Source organism: Mastigoproctus giganteus, chromosome 12 (genome assembly GCF_048544385.1).
Source record: "Mastigoproctus giganteus isolate SK-2022 chromosome 12, ASM4854438v1, whole genome shotgun sequence".
Classification (NCBI taxonomy): domain Eukaryota; kingdom Metazoa; phylum Arthropoda; class Arachnida; order Uropygi; family Thelyphonidae; genus Mastigoproctus; species Mastigoproctus giganteus.
The window spans coordinates 99,929,053-99,947,505 of NC_143586.1; the positions used below are offsets into that span (position 1 = coordinate 99,929,053).

The 18,453-nt window shown below is 36.1% G+C and overlaps 1 protein-coding gene across 4 annotated transcripts in view; it reads left to right on the plus strand.

The window, feature by feature from the left end:
* Nucleotides 1-18,453, plus strand: part of LOC150077296 (uncharacterized) — a 702,167-nt gene that overhangs the window by 447,496 nt on the left and 236,218 nt on the right. For 3 of the 4 annotated variants that reach the window (XM_090386557.1, XM_090386559.1, XM_090386561.1), the window contains exon 11: nt 17,120-17,336. In XM_090386557.1, coding sequence (XP_090242683.1) covers nt 17,120-17,336 — 217 coding nt within the window. The remainder of the gene's footprint in view (nt 1-17,119; nt 17,337-18,453) is intronic. The other variant, XM_090386560.1, reaches the window with a different exon arrangement.

The following is an 18,453-nucleotide window of genomic DNA, read 5'->3' on the forward strand; positions in this document are numbered from 1 at the left end:
TAACTGAAGTCTTGTCTAGATGATCCTGCAGTGCTTCTTTAACCAGTGCCTCCATTAATTTCCCTGGAGCAGAAGTTAAACTAACAGGTCTGTAATTACCTGTGTCTCCCTTTGATCCACCTTTGTGGATTGGGGTCACATTTGCACATCTCCAGTCCATGGGTACCTCCCACGAGTCCAGGGAATATGATTTCTTCCAGGTGAAAATAACCAGCTTCATTGTTATTCTGAGAGTACCACTCACAGAATTGTGCTTGTTAATCTGTATTGTCTTTCTGGATCGCATGCAATAGCCAAGGTACAATAGGTTTTGAACTTTGCCCTTTAAGATTCTTATAGTACTCGATTAACTCAAAATACAGTTCTTGGAACACTGTCCTGTTGACTTCTTTGATCACTGCTCTTATGCACATATTCAATGTTTTTAGCCCTTCATGTTCTTTTCTCTTGTAATGTAAGTTTTGTTACATTTGGTTGGGTTTTTGTTAGATGCATTGATGCCTTTGTCTCTTATTAATATCCCCATATTATGTGCTGAACGTCATATTCCACTGCCATTTCAGAATGAACTTTCTTTGAATGTTAGTGTTATTCTTCAGGATACAGTGCCAGGACACAGAGTTTTGAGCTTGTGGAAACGGATAATTTTTTTGGAAATTTTTACCATCTTTTTGATTAATTAGTATATTTAATTGTGTTGTACAAATAGTTTAAACAGTCTTAATCATAGTCATGTTTGTTAGCTTATTTTTAAATTTAGCTAGTGATTTTGCAAGTTATGACTTGCTATTCATACTGCTATTATATCAGTGTTTTGGCACGAATGAATATCGTAGCCCATATGAGTAGTGCAGAGGAATAGTAGGGTTTTAATTGCAATAAATAAGTAGCTTGAAGGTTCTAATAACTTGTTAGGCATATATCTGTTTTGTGTTTAGCTAAGGAATTTTTACTTTTTAGCAAGATTATAACGAATTTAACATTGCAATTGTTACAGTACAGCGTAAGGCATAATATAAAACTAGATAGAATAATACATATCACTGCATTTAGGAATCTATTAGCTTAGTGTAGTATTGTCAATTGATCAATTAAATTTATTAATCTTATTAGTTTTCATTGTTAAGCAATTAAATTCTATTTAAATGGAAATCATGCCTCAGACTAGAGCAGCAAAGCAACGGATACAAGTGCCTTGGCTCAGGGGAGAACCGAAGGGGGCATTTCTATAACACATCACAGCCTAAATAATGTGCAACTTGTGAAATGTTTGCAGACCTTCTGGAACAGGACATAATCCAGCTAAGGAGGATGTCTTTGTGTATATGCTAGGTGCAGGGGTGGGAAGAAATTAAGCTGCAAGTCAGTGTTCTGATGGGCATTTATGAGAGTTTGAAAAGTTGGATAGATTTCCTCAAAGGAATTAAAATGGGGTACTATCAAGCTCTGAGCCGCTCAGCTCAACGCTAGAGCTCACTCTTGGGCATCAGACAACACAACGGCAATCTTCAAGACAGAATGTGTTGTTCCCACAGAAACTCTTTTGTCAGGTAAATGGGAAACATGTTGTGCAAGAAGGATAGGTGTATGTCAGCCAGGGGCAAAAGTAGATGACATTTTAGAGCAGATATCTCTTAGGGGCATAAAAGGTGATGTTGTTGTTGTTGTACACATTTGCACTGATGATATTAAGAGTAGGAGACCTCAGGGTTTATTTAACAAGTACAGGACAAAATTGGAAAAAAAGTCGTGAGTTACAAGTGAATTTGAAAGTATCTGCAATTCTGTCCAGACACAATAGAAGGGAGTATATGTTGAGAGTCATATCAGTCAGTTTGGCCCTGGAGAGAATGTGCAAAGCTCATGGGGTAGAATTTTTCTCAGTGTGGTCTGTGCTCATTAACAGGAGAGACTCTTTTTACGGGGATGGGATACACTTGAATAGAAGAGATGAAAGAATATTTTCTGATGCTACCAAGGCAGTGATAGGTGGCTTGGAAAACTCCTAGCTTGGGTAGCTACACAGACTAATAGTTTACCTAGAGCTGCAGACAGCTGTGAAAGTGATTCTTGCATTTATACTATTGGTACATGCAGCATCCTGGAATGCAAGGTGTCTGGGATTTTAGTCCCATTGTAGAGCAGATATCTCTTATTTTAGTTCCATTGTAGAGCAGATATCTCTTATTTTAGTCCCATTGTAGAGCAGTTACCATGAAACAAATGAATATATGGGCTCAGTTAGGATAACTAACTGTAAGAACATGTACATGCATACTTGCATGTACACCAATGCTAGGAGCATTGTAAATAAATTTGATGAATTGAAAGTACTGATTAAGTCAACAAATGCAGACATAGTAATAGAATTTGCCATGTAGTGGTGGTAAGGAAACCAGAGGCTATTGCTGCACGGGCAAAAAAAAAAAAAACCCAAGTAGATAAGAAAATACATATTATATGCTTCCCTCCTCACACAGGTAACTATCCAATTGACCTTTGAATTTATTCAAAGTGTCAGTTACCTGCAAGGACAACTTGTTACTGAAATCAACAACTTGCTGACTAAAAGAAAACGTTCTACAATCTAATCTACACCTTAATAAGTTTGAATTTATGACCCGTAGTTCTGGAATTCTTTATAACAGTGAGAATTCCACCTTCATTAATTTTACTAATCCCTTATAAACCTCAATAAGTTTACCTCTGAGGTGTCTGGTTGCTAAGTTCTGAGCCCACATAATCTGAGTCTTTCCTCATATAGTTATCCTTCTGCTGATCTCACCATTTGAGTTACCCATCCTAGCACCCTTTCAAGAAGCTCAACATCTTTTTTCAGACAATGTCTCCTTACTTGAACACAGTATTCCAAATGTAGTCTTACAATTGCCTTATACAATAGGATTATGATCTCTCTATCTCTACAGGAAAATGTTTAATAAATCATTGATAGGACATTGTGGGCTTTCCTTGCTGCCTGTTTACACTATTCAGAAAACTTCATATCTGTCCATATTGTAACTCCCAGATCCCTTTCTTCCTCCACTGTTTTAAATTCAACCCCACACAAAGTGTTTAATTTATTGGTGGATTGTTATTCTCAAAATGTACGGCCATACATTTAGCTGCATTAAAATATAGCTGCTGCTTCTCTGACCATGTTTGAAACCTGTGCAAGTCCCAGGGGCTCACATCTGGTGAGTATGGGCTTGGCACACCCAGGGTCCTGAGCTGGATATCATCGTTCTTCTCTTTCTTGGTGATTTCCTTCTACTTCTCTCTCTCTCTCTCTCTCTCTCTCTCTCTCTCTCTCTCTCTCTCTCTCTCTCTCTCTCTCTCTCTCAGGGTAACTCAATTTTTTTTTTTTTTTTTTGGGTTGGTGCTGCATAAGCCTCGGGCTTCCTTGCACCATATGGCTAATAATAATAATAATAATAAAAAAGTCATCTTGAAGGAACACTGCTTGGCACTGATCATTAATGTCTCTGCCAATCTTTAGGTCATCTGCAAATGTTGACATCATGCCTTCTGTTCCTTCATTGATGTCATTTATGAAAATGAGAAACAGCAGTGGTCCTACCGGTTCCTGAGGGACCCCACTCCTGATGTTACCCCAATCTGAAGAATAGGCATTAATCACAACATTGAGAGTAGGAATGTGTTATAGGCCTAGTGACTGTGATGAGTATACCAAACAGCTATACAGGGAAATAGAATGGGCCAGCAAATCAGAATGTCTCATAATGGGGGAAATTTTAAATTTCCAGATGTTGACTGGAATTTTTTGGTTGGTCACTCACACACCAGCAAGACGTTTGTGGATTTCTTGAATGACCGTTTTCTACAGCAGCATGTTAGAGAGGCAGCATGTGGAAGCAATACTCTTGATCTGGTTATCAGCAGTGATTCTTCATACATTAAGAATCTGCAGGTAAAAGACCCACTGGGTCTTTTACCTGCAGATTCATTTTACATGAGATGTACTAGCGTGGAATTTAATTAAAGACATAACTACTGTCAATGATAAAGGGAAAAAGGGAAAGGCTTTTGCTTTTGTAAGGGTAACTACAGAGGTCTCAGACAGTTTTTAAATTGTGTGTATTGGGACCAACTGATGATGTTACCAACATCAAATTCTAAATTTAACGTATTCAGGGAAGCAATCAAAGAAGCTATTCGGATTTTGATACCAATGTAAAAATACTGTTCAAGGCTTAGACCTACATGGGTGTCAGATGAACTGTTGGGATACGTTGGCAGGCAGAGAAGAACAATGCATGGGATGCATATAAATTGTCAGTGATACAGAAGCCTGTGGTAGATATAAATTTGTCTATAATCAAGTCACAAAGAAGGTTAGGCAAGCCAAGGCAGATTATAAGAAGTCTCTGGTTAAGAATGACAAAAAATATAGCTAAGACTTTTTTGCTTATATTTAACAGTAGAAGGAAAGAATTGAATCATATTGGACCACTTGATGTCTGTGAATTAACTGTTGATGACTCTAGGCGCCTCCGTAGCCAGGTGGGAAGGAGCAGCAGTGCGTATCACACCCTTCTTGATTAGTCCGGGGTTCGAGCCCGTCACCACCAAATACGGAGTATGCGGAAAGGTCAGAGAATGACCACCGCATGTCCCGGAGCAATGTGGCCTTAGTTGCTAATACTCCTCAAATAACAAGTTGATGACTCTGCTCAGGTTGCAGACAAACTGAATAGGTATTTTGCAGCTACATTCATACATGAGGAATTCTTTGGGGAAGGAGATGTCAGAAGTTTATCAAACTCTAACAAGGAGCTATTTTGGCGCATTATAGCCTTAGTTGCTAATGCGCCAATAAAACCCAACAACCAACCAACCAACCAACCAACAAGGAGCTAAATGACTTTCTGGTAACAGAAAGGAAAGCAGTGTTCTACACATGACCTATCAAATGGGAGCACTGCCTGGTGAATTTAACTGACCGCCTGGCTAAATAAGCTATTCTCACAGTACCATACAGTACTACTCACTGATCTCGATAAATATTAATTCGAACATACTATGCAATTGATGTCAATGCGACAGGAGCATATAATGTTAAATTATTCAATTAATTTTTGCTCTGGATTGCTTAAGTCAAATTTATAAATAACATCAAATTTTATAATATTGTGAAGTATTACACTTCCCCACTCGGCTACTTCATAATGCCTCCTGGCTAGGCGGCTCCGTAGCCAGGTGGGCAGGAGCAGCAGTGCGTAGCACACGCTTCTTGATTAGACCGGGATTTGAGCCCGTGCTCACCAAATATGGAGGATGCAGAAAGGTCAGGGAATGACCACCGCATATTCCCGGAGCAATATGGCCTTTGTTGCTAATGCTCCTAAAAACCAAATAACAACAACAATAACAACCTCCCCGCTAGGCACCTGGGGAGAACACTGGAAAGTGGAAGAAAAATTGTAGAAGACAAAAACAGCACATGGTTTGGATGAATATATGTGCATTGAATATATGTGCGTACAACATGAGTAATTACAGACCTGATAACTTAATGGCTGTTCCAAGAAAATAATGGAATCACTGGTTAAAGAAGTAATGCAGGACCATTTGGATAGGGTGCAACTATACTGTAATCACAGCATGGATATGTCAAGGGGCGATCTTGTCTGATAATCTGATAGGTTACTATGATGCAGTGACCGAGGAACTGATTGCAAAAATAATTTTGACATCATATACTTGGATTTCAGAAGGTTTTTGATACTATTGCATGTAAAAGACAGCTGTGCAAACTAGAGTAATGTGGTATTAAGGGCAAGTTACTGCTATGTTTAAAGGGATGGTTAAGTGGAAGGAGACAGAGAGTGGTTATCAATGGGCATTGCTCTTTGTGGACTAATGTTATTAGTGGAGTTCTCCAGGGATCAGTGCTGGGTCTCTTGTTGTTTTCAATATTTATCAGTGATATTGATGAAGCTATATCAAGCTTAATTTTTAAGTTTGCCGATAACAGAAAGGTTGGCAGGATGGTTAACAACAGTCATTACTGTCAGTTACTGCAACAGGATCTAGTTAAATTGGGCAATCAGCTGAGAAATGGCAGTTGAAGTTTAACATTTAGAAATGCAAGGTACTGCACATGGATAGCAGTAACCCCAGAGTAACTTATGCACTCAGGGTAGTGGAGAAAGTCTGGGGGTAATTGTGCAATTAAACATGAAATTTTCTGAACTGTGCAAACAGGACAGCTCACGAGATTTTGTTAATGACATACAGAAGCTTTGCTACTAGGGATACAGAGGTGATTATCCCTTTGTATAAGGCCATAGTTAGGCAGCATCTTGAGTACTGAATATAGGTCTGGAAGCCTCACTTTACGAATGATGTAGATCTGCTGGAATGGATGCAAAGAAGAGCAACCAGATTGGTGAAGGGAACAAAAAGATGCTCCTACCAAGAAAGGCTTCAGTTCTGCAAATTGCAGTGCCTCGAGACTAGGCACCTGCAGAGTGATGTGATTGAGGTGTTTATAGCCTTAAATGGATTCAGTAAGCTCAAACTTAATGGTATTCTTCCTCTTGCTGACACTACTTACACGAGGGAGCATAAATTCAAGTTGAGGAGGAATGTTTGCAGTATATGTGTGTGGAAGTTTGCCTTAAGCCAGCAGGTGGTTGATCGTTGGAACAGGCTTCCATCTGTTTTTGTGGAAGTGGATGGGTTGAATAACTATTCAAGGGAGAGTTAGACAAATTCTTGGTACTGGGGTTTTTTTTTTTTTTTTTTTTTTTTTGGCGATGCTATATAAGCTTTCTTTTTTTCATCGTTTGCCACCAGTACTACTGAATTTTTGCTTTCTCTTAAAGATGTTTACCTTTCTTAACTAGATCACACAGAACACGTGAAGGTTCTCCATTTTTGGCACAGGTGCTCTTACTATATCCTAGGAATTAAATCCCCAAACATATTATTTTGTTAGATTTAGAAGTAAACTGCCATAACTAAAATTGTCTCTTGTCTGTCAATGCAATAAGGAAATAACTACTGGATACCTCTTAATTTGGGAGGAGTTAAGTGGATTTTCATTCAATAAATTTTGATTCCTGTCAGCACTAGCTGATAAGTAAGCCACATTCAACTCTTTAGATGGCTTCCCTCATCTAACCTTGCATGTTTGTCTTGCATTGTAACTTGCATTGAATTATTTCACTCCAAATGCTTTTGATTGAGTGTATAATTATTTCTTTATGTCCTTATTTATATTTTTTGGGAAATGATTTAATTTGTAATAGCCAAGAATACGAAGTGCAGTGTTCTCACATAAGCTTACTTTGCTATTAATAATAACTGTAATAGTGAACCTTATAAGGCTTTTGACCCTATTAGCATCTTTCCCTTTGACTAGCTTACAACATGTTTAACTGATAAGATAAATTCTATAATTAATCATGCACCCTAATTGAAGCATAAAGCTTTTCATAAATCTGTTAATTTTCCAAATCTTTTCTTTCCATTTTTTTAAATATTCTATTATCTTCTGTCATGTTTTGATGATTTCATATATCACACACCCCCAGAGTATTTAAACAACAAAAGATCAACAATGGCATTCTGGGAGTGTTTTGGCACAGTAACAAGAAGGCCTGAGTTACAGGGTCTTCAATGAATAGGAGCTTGAAGTTTTTTGTCCTTCAGTGAAGAGTTATCTTGAGAAAAATAAGCTTCCTATGAAGGCACTGCTCCTGCTGGATAATGCACCAGACAGTGATCCCATCCTTGTTCAATCTCTTGAGGCACAATTTGACTTTGTTCAAGTCAAATTTTTGCTACCCAACACCACTCCTCTTCTTCAATCAAACCAGCAAGTGATTGCAAACTTCAAGAAAATCTACACTGTGAAAATGTTAGCAAGTTACTTTGCAGCAATCTTTGGCGAAAATGCTCTCATCCTCAAAGATTTTTGGAGGTCGAAGTTCAACATGCTGGACTGTGTGAGGCTGATTGTAAATTCTTGGAAGGATGTTTCCACTCGGTGCTTAAGTTAAGCCTGGAAAAACATCTGGTCTTTAATTATCCATAGCGTTGAAAGATTTGAAGATGATGGTGCTTTGACAAATGGCGCCTCCGTAGCCAGGTGGGCAGGAGCAGCAGTGTGTAGCACACGCTTCTTGATTAGACTGGAGTCCGAGCCCGTGACCACCAAATACGGAGGATGCGGAAAGGTCAGGGAATGACCACTGCATATCCCCGGAGCAATATGGCCTTAGTTGCTAATGCTCCTTAAAACCAAATAACAAACAACAAACAAGCTTTGACAAATGATATTGTCATCTGACGGACCTTTTACAAAATTAAAAGAGAGATTAGCTAGAGGGGATAAAGGAATTAATAGAGTTGACAAAAGCTGTAAGAAACATAATATTGCATTTAGTAAAACTAAAGATACAGCTGCAGATCAAGAATTATTAAATGATTTAGATGCTATACAAAACCCAACTTTTGAAGAATGTATAAGTAGGTGGACGATTAAGCCTACAATTAAAACTAAAAAACAATTCAGATTAGGAATTGATAAAATTTCTTCTGTAATAAATACAATGAAGTTTACTGCTTAAAGTGTAAAGCTAAAACAAAAATTAATAATGTTATGCAAACAAAAACAACAACTGGAAGAATGAAAGGTATTAGCATTAGTTGAGACATATGATGCAAGAAAGCAAGCTTATACAGCATCAGCCAAAAAAAAAATATCCTTCCCATTTCACCCATCCGATCACTCCAAATGTTTGTCTACATCAGCTTTAAATTTATTTAAGTTATCAACTTCCACAACAACAGATGGAAGTCTGTTCCAGCAATCAACCACCTGCTGGCTAAAGGCAAACTTCCGCTCATCTATTTTACAACTGTCCTTTCTCAATTTGAATCTATGCTGTTATTTTCTAGATAATCCAATGTATCAAAGTAGTGCATCATTTCTTCATGAAAGGTGTCAGTCTTAATATCATATATAAAACTGTGTACACAATGTTTAGATTTTCATCATCATAATGAAACATATACAATTCGAAAATTGTAGATCTCTTAAAGTACCATTTATAACTGACACAATATAATAGCTTGGCTTAATTTAATTTATTATGATACTCACCTTTTTATAATCTGCATTGATGTTGGAATAAATTGGATGATAATTTTAAATTTAAGTTAGCATGAATAAGTTAGGATTTAAAAACAGAATTAAAATGTGCGCAAGGAAGTAGAAGTGCACGTCTTCGTCCTTGGTTGTCAATGTTGAAAATTGAAATGATTTTAGTTATACGGTTGGAAACAGAAGGCCAATAGCCATAACAAGTGGCTTTCGTTTTATCTGTCTTCAGTGTGGTGCCTCCATAGCCAGGTGGGAAGGAGCAGCAGTGCGTAGCACACGCTTCTTGATTAGACCAGGGTTCGAACCCGTCACCACCAAATACGGAGGATGCAGAAAGGTCAGGGAATGACCACTGCACCGGAGCAATATGGCCTTGGTTGCTAATGCTCCTAAAAACCAAAATAACAACATAACCCGTCTTCAGTTGGCAATGGTAGAATGAGAGTAAACGCATGTATTTAAGAAGACTAGGTTCCCATGATGCTCCGGGATACACGTGGGAATCTCAGGTGCATGAGATTCCAGACTGGTGCTATGTTATAGGGTAGTTTGGAATTTAATACTTGAAGAGTGGAATGGCGGCGAAATTTCAACATTGACAACCAAGGACGAAGACCTGCACTCCTACTTCCTTGCACACATTTTAATTCTGTTTTTAAATCCTAACTTATTCATGCTAACTTAAATTTAAAATTATCATCCAATTTATTCCAACATCAATGCAGATTATAAAAATGTGAGTATCATAATAAATTAAATGAAACATATACATTATCTGCTTAGATATATCTAAAATACACATTCCAACATAAATAGGTATATCTAAAGTTACTAATGTTTTTTTTTATATGAACTGCACATAATTTTTTGTCAAATATATCTTGTTTCTTAAAGTAGTTAGGTTTAGGTAGTAATTTTTCAACTTTATTTCCATCATAACATAATCTAACATCAACTCGTTTCCTTACATTTTCCATAGTGTTTCTCTAAACAGAATTATTTATTAACTTGTTGTTGTTTGGTTTTTTTAGGAGCATTAGCAACTAAGGCCATATTGCTCCGGGGATATGCGGTGGTCATTCCTTGACCTTTCTGCATCCTCCGTATTTGGTGGTCACGGGCTCGAACCCCGGTCTAATCAAGAAGCATGTGCTATGCACTGCTGCTCCTGCTCACCTGGCTACAGAGGCGCCTTATTAACTTGTAGAAATCTTTCTCAAATGCGTTGTTAGATTTAGTTCTTTTATTTCTATTAAAATCTATGTATGTGTTAACCAGCTAGATTGCTTGAATTCTAAATACTCTAAAGTTTCTGTAATGTAATATGTACTTTTTTTTGTTATAGAACATAGTCATTAATTTTGGATATTTTTTATTTATACTTACATGTGTAATTCTCTATACTTGCACAGTAATTGTGTAATTCTTTGGGATATTACAAATCTACCTTTATAGTATATCCAATTTCATAATCAATAGTTATATGAGTTTCATCAGTATTTGTGTCTACCCATTTAAATCCTCCATAGGCAAATATTCACTCATCACCCATCCATATAAGTAATTTGCATCTAAGTACATTAAGAATGTTGAATTAATAAGTATAAGAGCAAAAAGGCTCAATATGTTTTATGTTATAAGTCAATTAACAAATGAATAAAATGGTTACCTCAATAATTACTTGTAGAATGCTTTTATGTTGACACTCTATTTTCCAAATGAATTGAGTAAAATTACTTAAACGTATTTATATACCCGAAGGAAAATTGATGATCCAACATATTTGGTATCAATAGTTTAAGAGATTCAAATGCAAAATACATAAAATCACCAACCAATACTTATGAGTGAAAGAAGACATTAACATCATAAATAAAAACGAACCTAAATATGATGTAATTACAATACTATCCTAAAGTGGACAAAACGTTTTGACGACTGTCATGGTCACAGGGTAGTGCAATGCAAAAGGTGTGACAGAATTTAAATGTGAGAGATTAGTTGTTTCCTTGGCGCATGCATATAAAAGACCAAAAGTCTGAAATGGGATAGGGGTGATGCACATTAATCAAGTTTTGATGCAATTTAATTTCAATGGTTTCCTGTATTAAGAATTTTGTATAATTATGCTGATTATTAAGAAACTTTGCTTCATACACAGGAAAGTATGTCCTTCATTAACTGCATGGAAAGCTAATTCAGATGAAGAAGAACGAGAAGCAAGAGTGATTCTCTTGCTTCTCATTCTTCGTTTTGATACAATTTGAATTCTACAGAATTTAAAATATTATCAAAACCCATGCATCTTTGAAAAGTTTGTTCAAGTGCATAGGTCATTGTTCTATGTATGGAAAATAAATAAAATATTTTTTATCACATTGCAATTGATTGCAGGTATAGGGTTATGCAGCTGATTTTCCACTTGTACTTTTATGTGATTTGTTACAGATAAGGGATAGCCATGGTTTGGGAATTTATCTGTTAATACAGTCGGTCCTCTTATAACACGTGTTTACATTGCACGAATTCGATCATACACGATTTATAAATAGGGGAACGTTATCTTATATAACACAAACCGAATTCGCTTATGTACGATTCGCCTTTGTGTTTACAAGAAATGGCAGTCGAACGCGGAATCACCCCAACCGAACGCAACACGATAGGAATGAAGAAGATTCTGAAAATGTATTTATGTGTTTTATATCAGTGAAGGGGAAACACATTTCACCATAATAACGTAAAAACCAACACAATTCCAGCTATCGATATAATCGCAAATGCAATTAGATGGAGTTTACTACCAGTTTATAACAGATTCCACTAGCAGAAACGAAACTGGAAATTGTTTTTATTGTTTTATGATAATAACCCCCAGAAATGTGCTTTAGTAAAATGTGGGGTGTTAATAGTGTATCTCGGCCTTTACGGTTTGGTTTTGTTTGGTTTTGTTTTTAATGGCGCATTGGCAGCTAAGGCCATAATGCGCCCTTTACGGTGTTGTTTATTCAGTTGCTATACGTGCGCAGCTTTGTTTGTGTATTAAGCGTGCCTCCTCGTTTTGTAATTGCCCTTTATTCCCTAAAAATTAGTAAAATACTTAAAAGGTGTGAAAAGGAAGCGTCCTGGCAAAGACACTGAAGATTCAGAGAGAGAGAAAAAAAAAGCAATATCGATAAACAGAGGCGGACTGGATCAAAAATTCTTACCCGGGAAAATTTATAGTGGCCTCATACTATGGTTTATGGCCAAAATCACACCGGCCTCCGGCCCACCGGGATTTCCCGGTGGGCCGGAGGCCGGTGTGCCATAAACTTTTAAGGTTTATGGCCAGTCCGCTTCTGTCGATAGAGAAAAAATATGAAATTGTGAAACGCTTTGAGCGAAATGAAAGACCATGTTTGGTTTGGTTTGGTATTTGGATTTTAGGAGCATTAGCAACTAAGGCCATATTGCTCCGGGATATGCGGCGGTCATTCCCTGACCTTTCCACATCCTCCGTATTTGGTGGTGACAGGCTCGAACCCCGGGCTAATCAAGAAGCGGGTGCTACACACTGCTGCTCCTTCCCACCTGGCTACGGAGGTGCCCGAAAGACCATGTGATATTGCACGTGCTACAGACCTAAATGAGGCAACGCCGAGAATTACAAAGAATGCGGAGAAAATAAAAACAACTTTCATAGCAGGAACAACTCAAAGTGTAATTAAAATCCATTAGATTAAGACACAAGAATTGGAAGAGATGGAATGGCTGTCATCTGTTTGGATAGAAAATCAAACAAAAAACAAGTTTGCTTACGATAGAAGCAAAAGCATTAGCAATATTTTATTACGTAATAGTCGTAATAAAATACGTAAGCATTTTATTACGACTTACATATTATAATTTATACTTACGTATTATAAAATATGTGAGTATTTTATTACGACTATTTTATTTAATATAATAATTTTTTTACGAATAAAATACGTATTTTATTCGTAAAAATACTTTTTTAGTATTAAAAAATACTAAAAATACTTTATTATAATATAATAAATAATAAAAAATATTTATTTTTTATTATTTATTATATTATAATAAAAAATATATTATATTTTTTATTACATATTTTAATCGTTATAAAATACGTAAGTATTTTATAACGATTAAAATTACCCGATTATTTATTGTGTTTGGTAATGTTTTGGTTCCAAATGTGTGTTCAATCTTGGGTGGTCGGCCCCTAACCCCACTTTTCCCATAGGGCCTGTTGTTTATATTGCACGATTTTGCATTGCACGAGGGTTTCTAGGAATACAACTATCGTGCTATACGAGGACAGATTGTACTTGTATTTCAGTATTCAAAGCAAATTCAGAAGTAGAGTATTTATATGCATTAAGGAACTGATTTAGGAATATCAACCTTTTGTAAGTGAAAGGATGGTAATTATTGTAGCACAAAAACATACTAGTATTAATTGATTTCCTCTAAATACTAAACTGAATATCATCAATATCACGTGTAAGAGTAAAATTTAAAAAAAGTTAAGTTAACTTATTATCAGTGTCTTTAGTTCCTAACATGAAACAGTCTAGAATGAATATGATTAAAAGTGTGTAGGATTTCTGGATGATACATGAATCTGTACTCACGAGCAAGAAGCTGTGTTAAATGAAATTGTTCAATTTTTAGAGAGTTAGATTTCAGACATTAGACCACTCAAACCCATTGATAAACCAAAAATCTGTTTATAGACTTTATTTTTAAAAGTGATGTAATTGGTCTCAATTAAAAGATTGATTAAATTGAAAATTACTTTTGTTGGGGGCTTGTTATGATTTTTTAGATTTTAGTCATTGCTCAACAACTCCCAAATAATATCTAAAGTATAATCTACATTAATGTTTGCATATAACGAAGTGATATTGAGTGAAAATAACATATTGCTATTGACTATGTATATATTAAGTGCTGCAGTGTGCAGAAGCTCAAACTTTAAGAACAAGTTTGAGCTTCTGCAGACTGCTCAGGACCAAGATATCCATGAGGAATATTACAACTTTCTGAAAGTGATAAAGCCCAAGAAACCTATAGGGAAAAAGAAATCCAAAGAAGAAAAAATTAGTCAAGAAACACTTGTCATGATGAACCGAAGACGACAAATGAAGAGCAAAAAAAAAGAGAGGGAGAAAATTGAGTATACTGTGTTATGCAAAGCCATTAGAAAGAGACTCAGAGAGGACATAAGAAGATTTAACACAAGAAAAGTAGAACAAGCATTATGGGAAAACAAAGGATTTAAATCAGCAGTAATACAGAAAGACAAATGATACTGAAACTGAAGAATAGTGGTGGTGTACTTATAAACAGCAGAGAAGGCATAATTTAAATAGCAGAAGACTACTATAGAGAATTATACAAGGAGCGAGGGAAGGATGCCAGCAGTAGGGAAGATGGATTGCAAAGTAGCTACACATACGACATACCTGATATTCTTCCTGATGAGTTAGAACATGCATTGAAGAAAATGAAGAATCAGAAAGCCCCGGGGGAAGATGAAGTTACTGTAGAGTTGTTAAAATTGGGAGGAAGAGACATAACACAAAAACTGGCAAGGCTCTTCACAAAGTGCATTAGAAAAGGTGTGACACCTAAGCAGTGGAATAATGCAATCATAGTTTTGCTGCATAAGAAAGGAGATAAATCAGAAATTGGAAATTATAAACCAATTAGCTTGTTATCCCACATCTACAAGTTGTTCACAAGGGTCATTACTAACAGATTAGAAAGAATACTTGATGAGAATCAACCGAAAGAGCAAGCTGGCTTTAAGGCCGGAATCTCAACTATGGATCATCTTCACGTAATATCACAGCTAATGGAGAAAGCAAATGAATATAAAACACCATTATGCCTGGCATTTGTGGATTATGAAAAGGCATTTGACTCCACACAGCATAAGGCAATGTTTCGAGCACTGGAAAGACAAGGCATAGATACCCCACATATTATGATTTTGAAGAAAATATATGAGAATGCTACCTCTTTTATTAGACCAGACAAAGACAGTAGGAAATTTAAAATCAAGAAAGGAGTTCGACAAGGAGACACAATATCTCCGAAGCTGTTTACTGCTGCCCTTGAGGAAGCTTTCAGAAGATTAGACTGTACACAGAAAGGAGTCAATGTGAACGAAGAGTACCTAAACCATTTACAATTTGCAGATGACATTGTGGTCATAAGCCACGATCCCAAAGAATTAGAGGAAAATCTTAATCAGTTATGCACAGTTAGTAAGGATTTTGGACTAAAGATGAATATGGCTAAAACAAAGTAATGATGAACAAGTATGCCACAGAAAGGGAAATAATGATTGAAGAAGCAGTAATTGAAAAGGTGGAGTCATATACTTATCTGGGACAAGTTATTAGCTGTAATAATGATAAATGGCTCGAAGTCAAGAGAAGAATAAATTTTGGATGGATAGCATTCAGGAAGTATAGTCACATACTGAAGAGCAATATCCCAGTTTGTCTGAAACGTAAAATAATGAATCAATGTATACTCCCCACCATGACTTATGGAAGTGAAACTTGGGCACTCACCAAAAGAATGGAAGAGAAGCCGAGAACTACACAGCGAAGAATGGACGAATTATATTCGGAATGAGACTGTTAGATAAGAAGAGAAACATATGGATTAGGCAGCAAACTGAAGTAAAGGACATTCTTATCAAAACTAAAGAACTAAAATGGTCTTGGTCAGGACACATAGCTCAAAGACATGATGACAGATGGACTAAGAAAATAACAGAATGGTACCCAAGAGGTACCATTCTGTTAGAAGAAAACCTGGAAGACAAAGGCGGAGATGGATAGATGAAATTCATGAGTTTTTGGGTAGTAAATGGATGGCCAGTGCTCAAAACAGAAGGAACTGGAAAGTTGCTGGAGAGGCCTTCATCCTGCAGTGGATTGAAAATGGCTGATGATGGTGATGATGATATTAAGTGCAATAGCATCATTAATACACAGCCATTTCTGAATGAACAGAATATTTATAAGGGGCATCGTTTTAAGTTATCTCATATTGTGAATACCTTCACAACGAGTTGCCATGATATTGCACTACTTCGAATAAGTAACGCTTCACCTAAGGAGAAGACTAATGTTACTTATTCTCAGAGAGGTACCACCACCAGATGGCACCGTTTCAGGGCTATTTGGCCCTTTTTCGGTGGATAGGTACCCAAGTGATGCAATGATGGCAAAACAGTTATGAAGTATAACTCCAAAATACGAGAGATGCCTGATGGTATATGATGTATTTAGACTAAGATGCATTTAGGGCTAAAGCCTCAAGCTGCGAGCAAATTTAGACTATGTATATATTAAGTGCAATAGCGTCATTAATACACAGCCATTTCTGAATAAACAGAATTTTTATAAGGCGGCATTGTTTTAAGTTATATCTCATATTGTGAATACCTTCACAATGTTATTTGTTTGAAAAAACAAATAATGAATAAACTGAAAATAGTTGATTTCTGTTTTTTCTGTTTATTGGGAATTTATTTTCTAAATGAAATTGACAACCTCAAAAGTTTACTTTTTAAGAACTTGAAAAGTAAACCCAAACACAATTCCCAATGAATTCCGTGAAATGTTTTTGTGTGATGAAATAGATGAACAAATTCTTTGGTATATAAAGGTGAGCAACGATGTATATTCATATGAAAAAATATATATAATAAATTTGAAATATATTGATCTTAATGCATGTCATTAAACTCAAAGCAGGGTTTTTAATTTAATTATAGGATTTTTTTACTCAGCATAAAAGTTGACTTAAAAATTTTAGTTCTCCAAAAATTGACCTCTGTGCTAGAATATTTGATAATATTGGTCTATGATAAACTGGTTGATAAATACTAATATGGTATAAAATATGGAATTTGATATATTACTGATTGGCCTTTTCTATTTTATAATTTAGAGTTGATTTGACACCTGATCAAGTTACAAAGTTAACAGTTGGAAGACTTCATTTTAGTGAAACTACTTCTAACAATATGCGCAAAAAAGGGAAACCTAATCCTGATCAGAGATACTTTTATCTTGTTGTGAGTTTGTGTGCACGCATTGGTGAACAAAGTTATACAATTGTTGCTCAATCTTCAGAAAGGATTATAGTTAGGGTATGTAGCTTTGGTGTAAGTGAATTTTTACTTTATAATTACTGCTTTTAAATAATGTATTATATTATTTAATTGTTTAAAACTTAGTATTAGTATCAGCCATGTAGTGCAAGAAAGCCAGAAACTTTTTCTGCACTGGCAAAAAAAAAAAAAAAAAAAATTATATAAATAAATAAAAAGTAGATAAGAAAATACAAAACCAATAATGCACTTCCCTCCTCACATAGGTAACTATCCAGTTCACCTTTGAATTCATTCAAACTGTCAGCCTCAACTCTCTGCTTCCAGTAATCTCTGATTTGCTGGCTAAAAGAAAACTCCAACAATATAGTCTAAACCTCTTCCCCTGTAATTTGAATTTATATTGCTCCTAGCTCTGGAATGCTTTATAACAGTAAAAACCCTGCAGTCATTCATTTTACTAACCCTTCTCTGTGCCTTATAAACCATAATAATGTCCCCCTCTTAGATGTCTAGTTCCCAAGATCTGTAGCCCATGTAATTGAAATCTTTCCTTGTACAGTTGCATTTTTGCTTATCTTACCATGTGAGTTACCTGTCTTTTGGGAACCTTTCAAGAAGTTGAATATATTTTTTATATGCGGTCCTACAATTGCCTTATACAGTGGGATTATGACCTCCCTATCTCTACAGGATATTTGATAAATAATTGTTAGGGCACCATGGGCTTTCCTGGCTGCCTGTTTACACTGCTCAGAAAACTTTGTCTACCCATGTCATAACTCCCAGATCCCTTTCTTCCTTTATTGTTTTTAATTCAACCCCACCAAGTGTATAATTTATTTTCAGGTTGCTATTCCCGAAATGCACCTTGCATTTGGCTGACACTTTTCTGACCATTTTTTTTAAGCCTGTTCAAGTCATCCTGAAAGAATTTTTCTGCTTGGCACCGCTCATTAACGACTATCTCAATCTTTACGTCACTGCAAATTTTTGCATCACATCCTTTATTCCTTCATCGGTATCGTTTGTAAAAATCAGAAACAACAGAGGTCCAAGTACTGATCCTTGGGGGCCCCACTTCTAACATTGCACCAATCAGAAGGATATCCATTAATCACAACCCCCTGCCTTATACCTCTGCAGTCCATCTTAGAATCTTTCCAGTAAT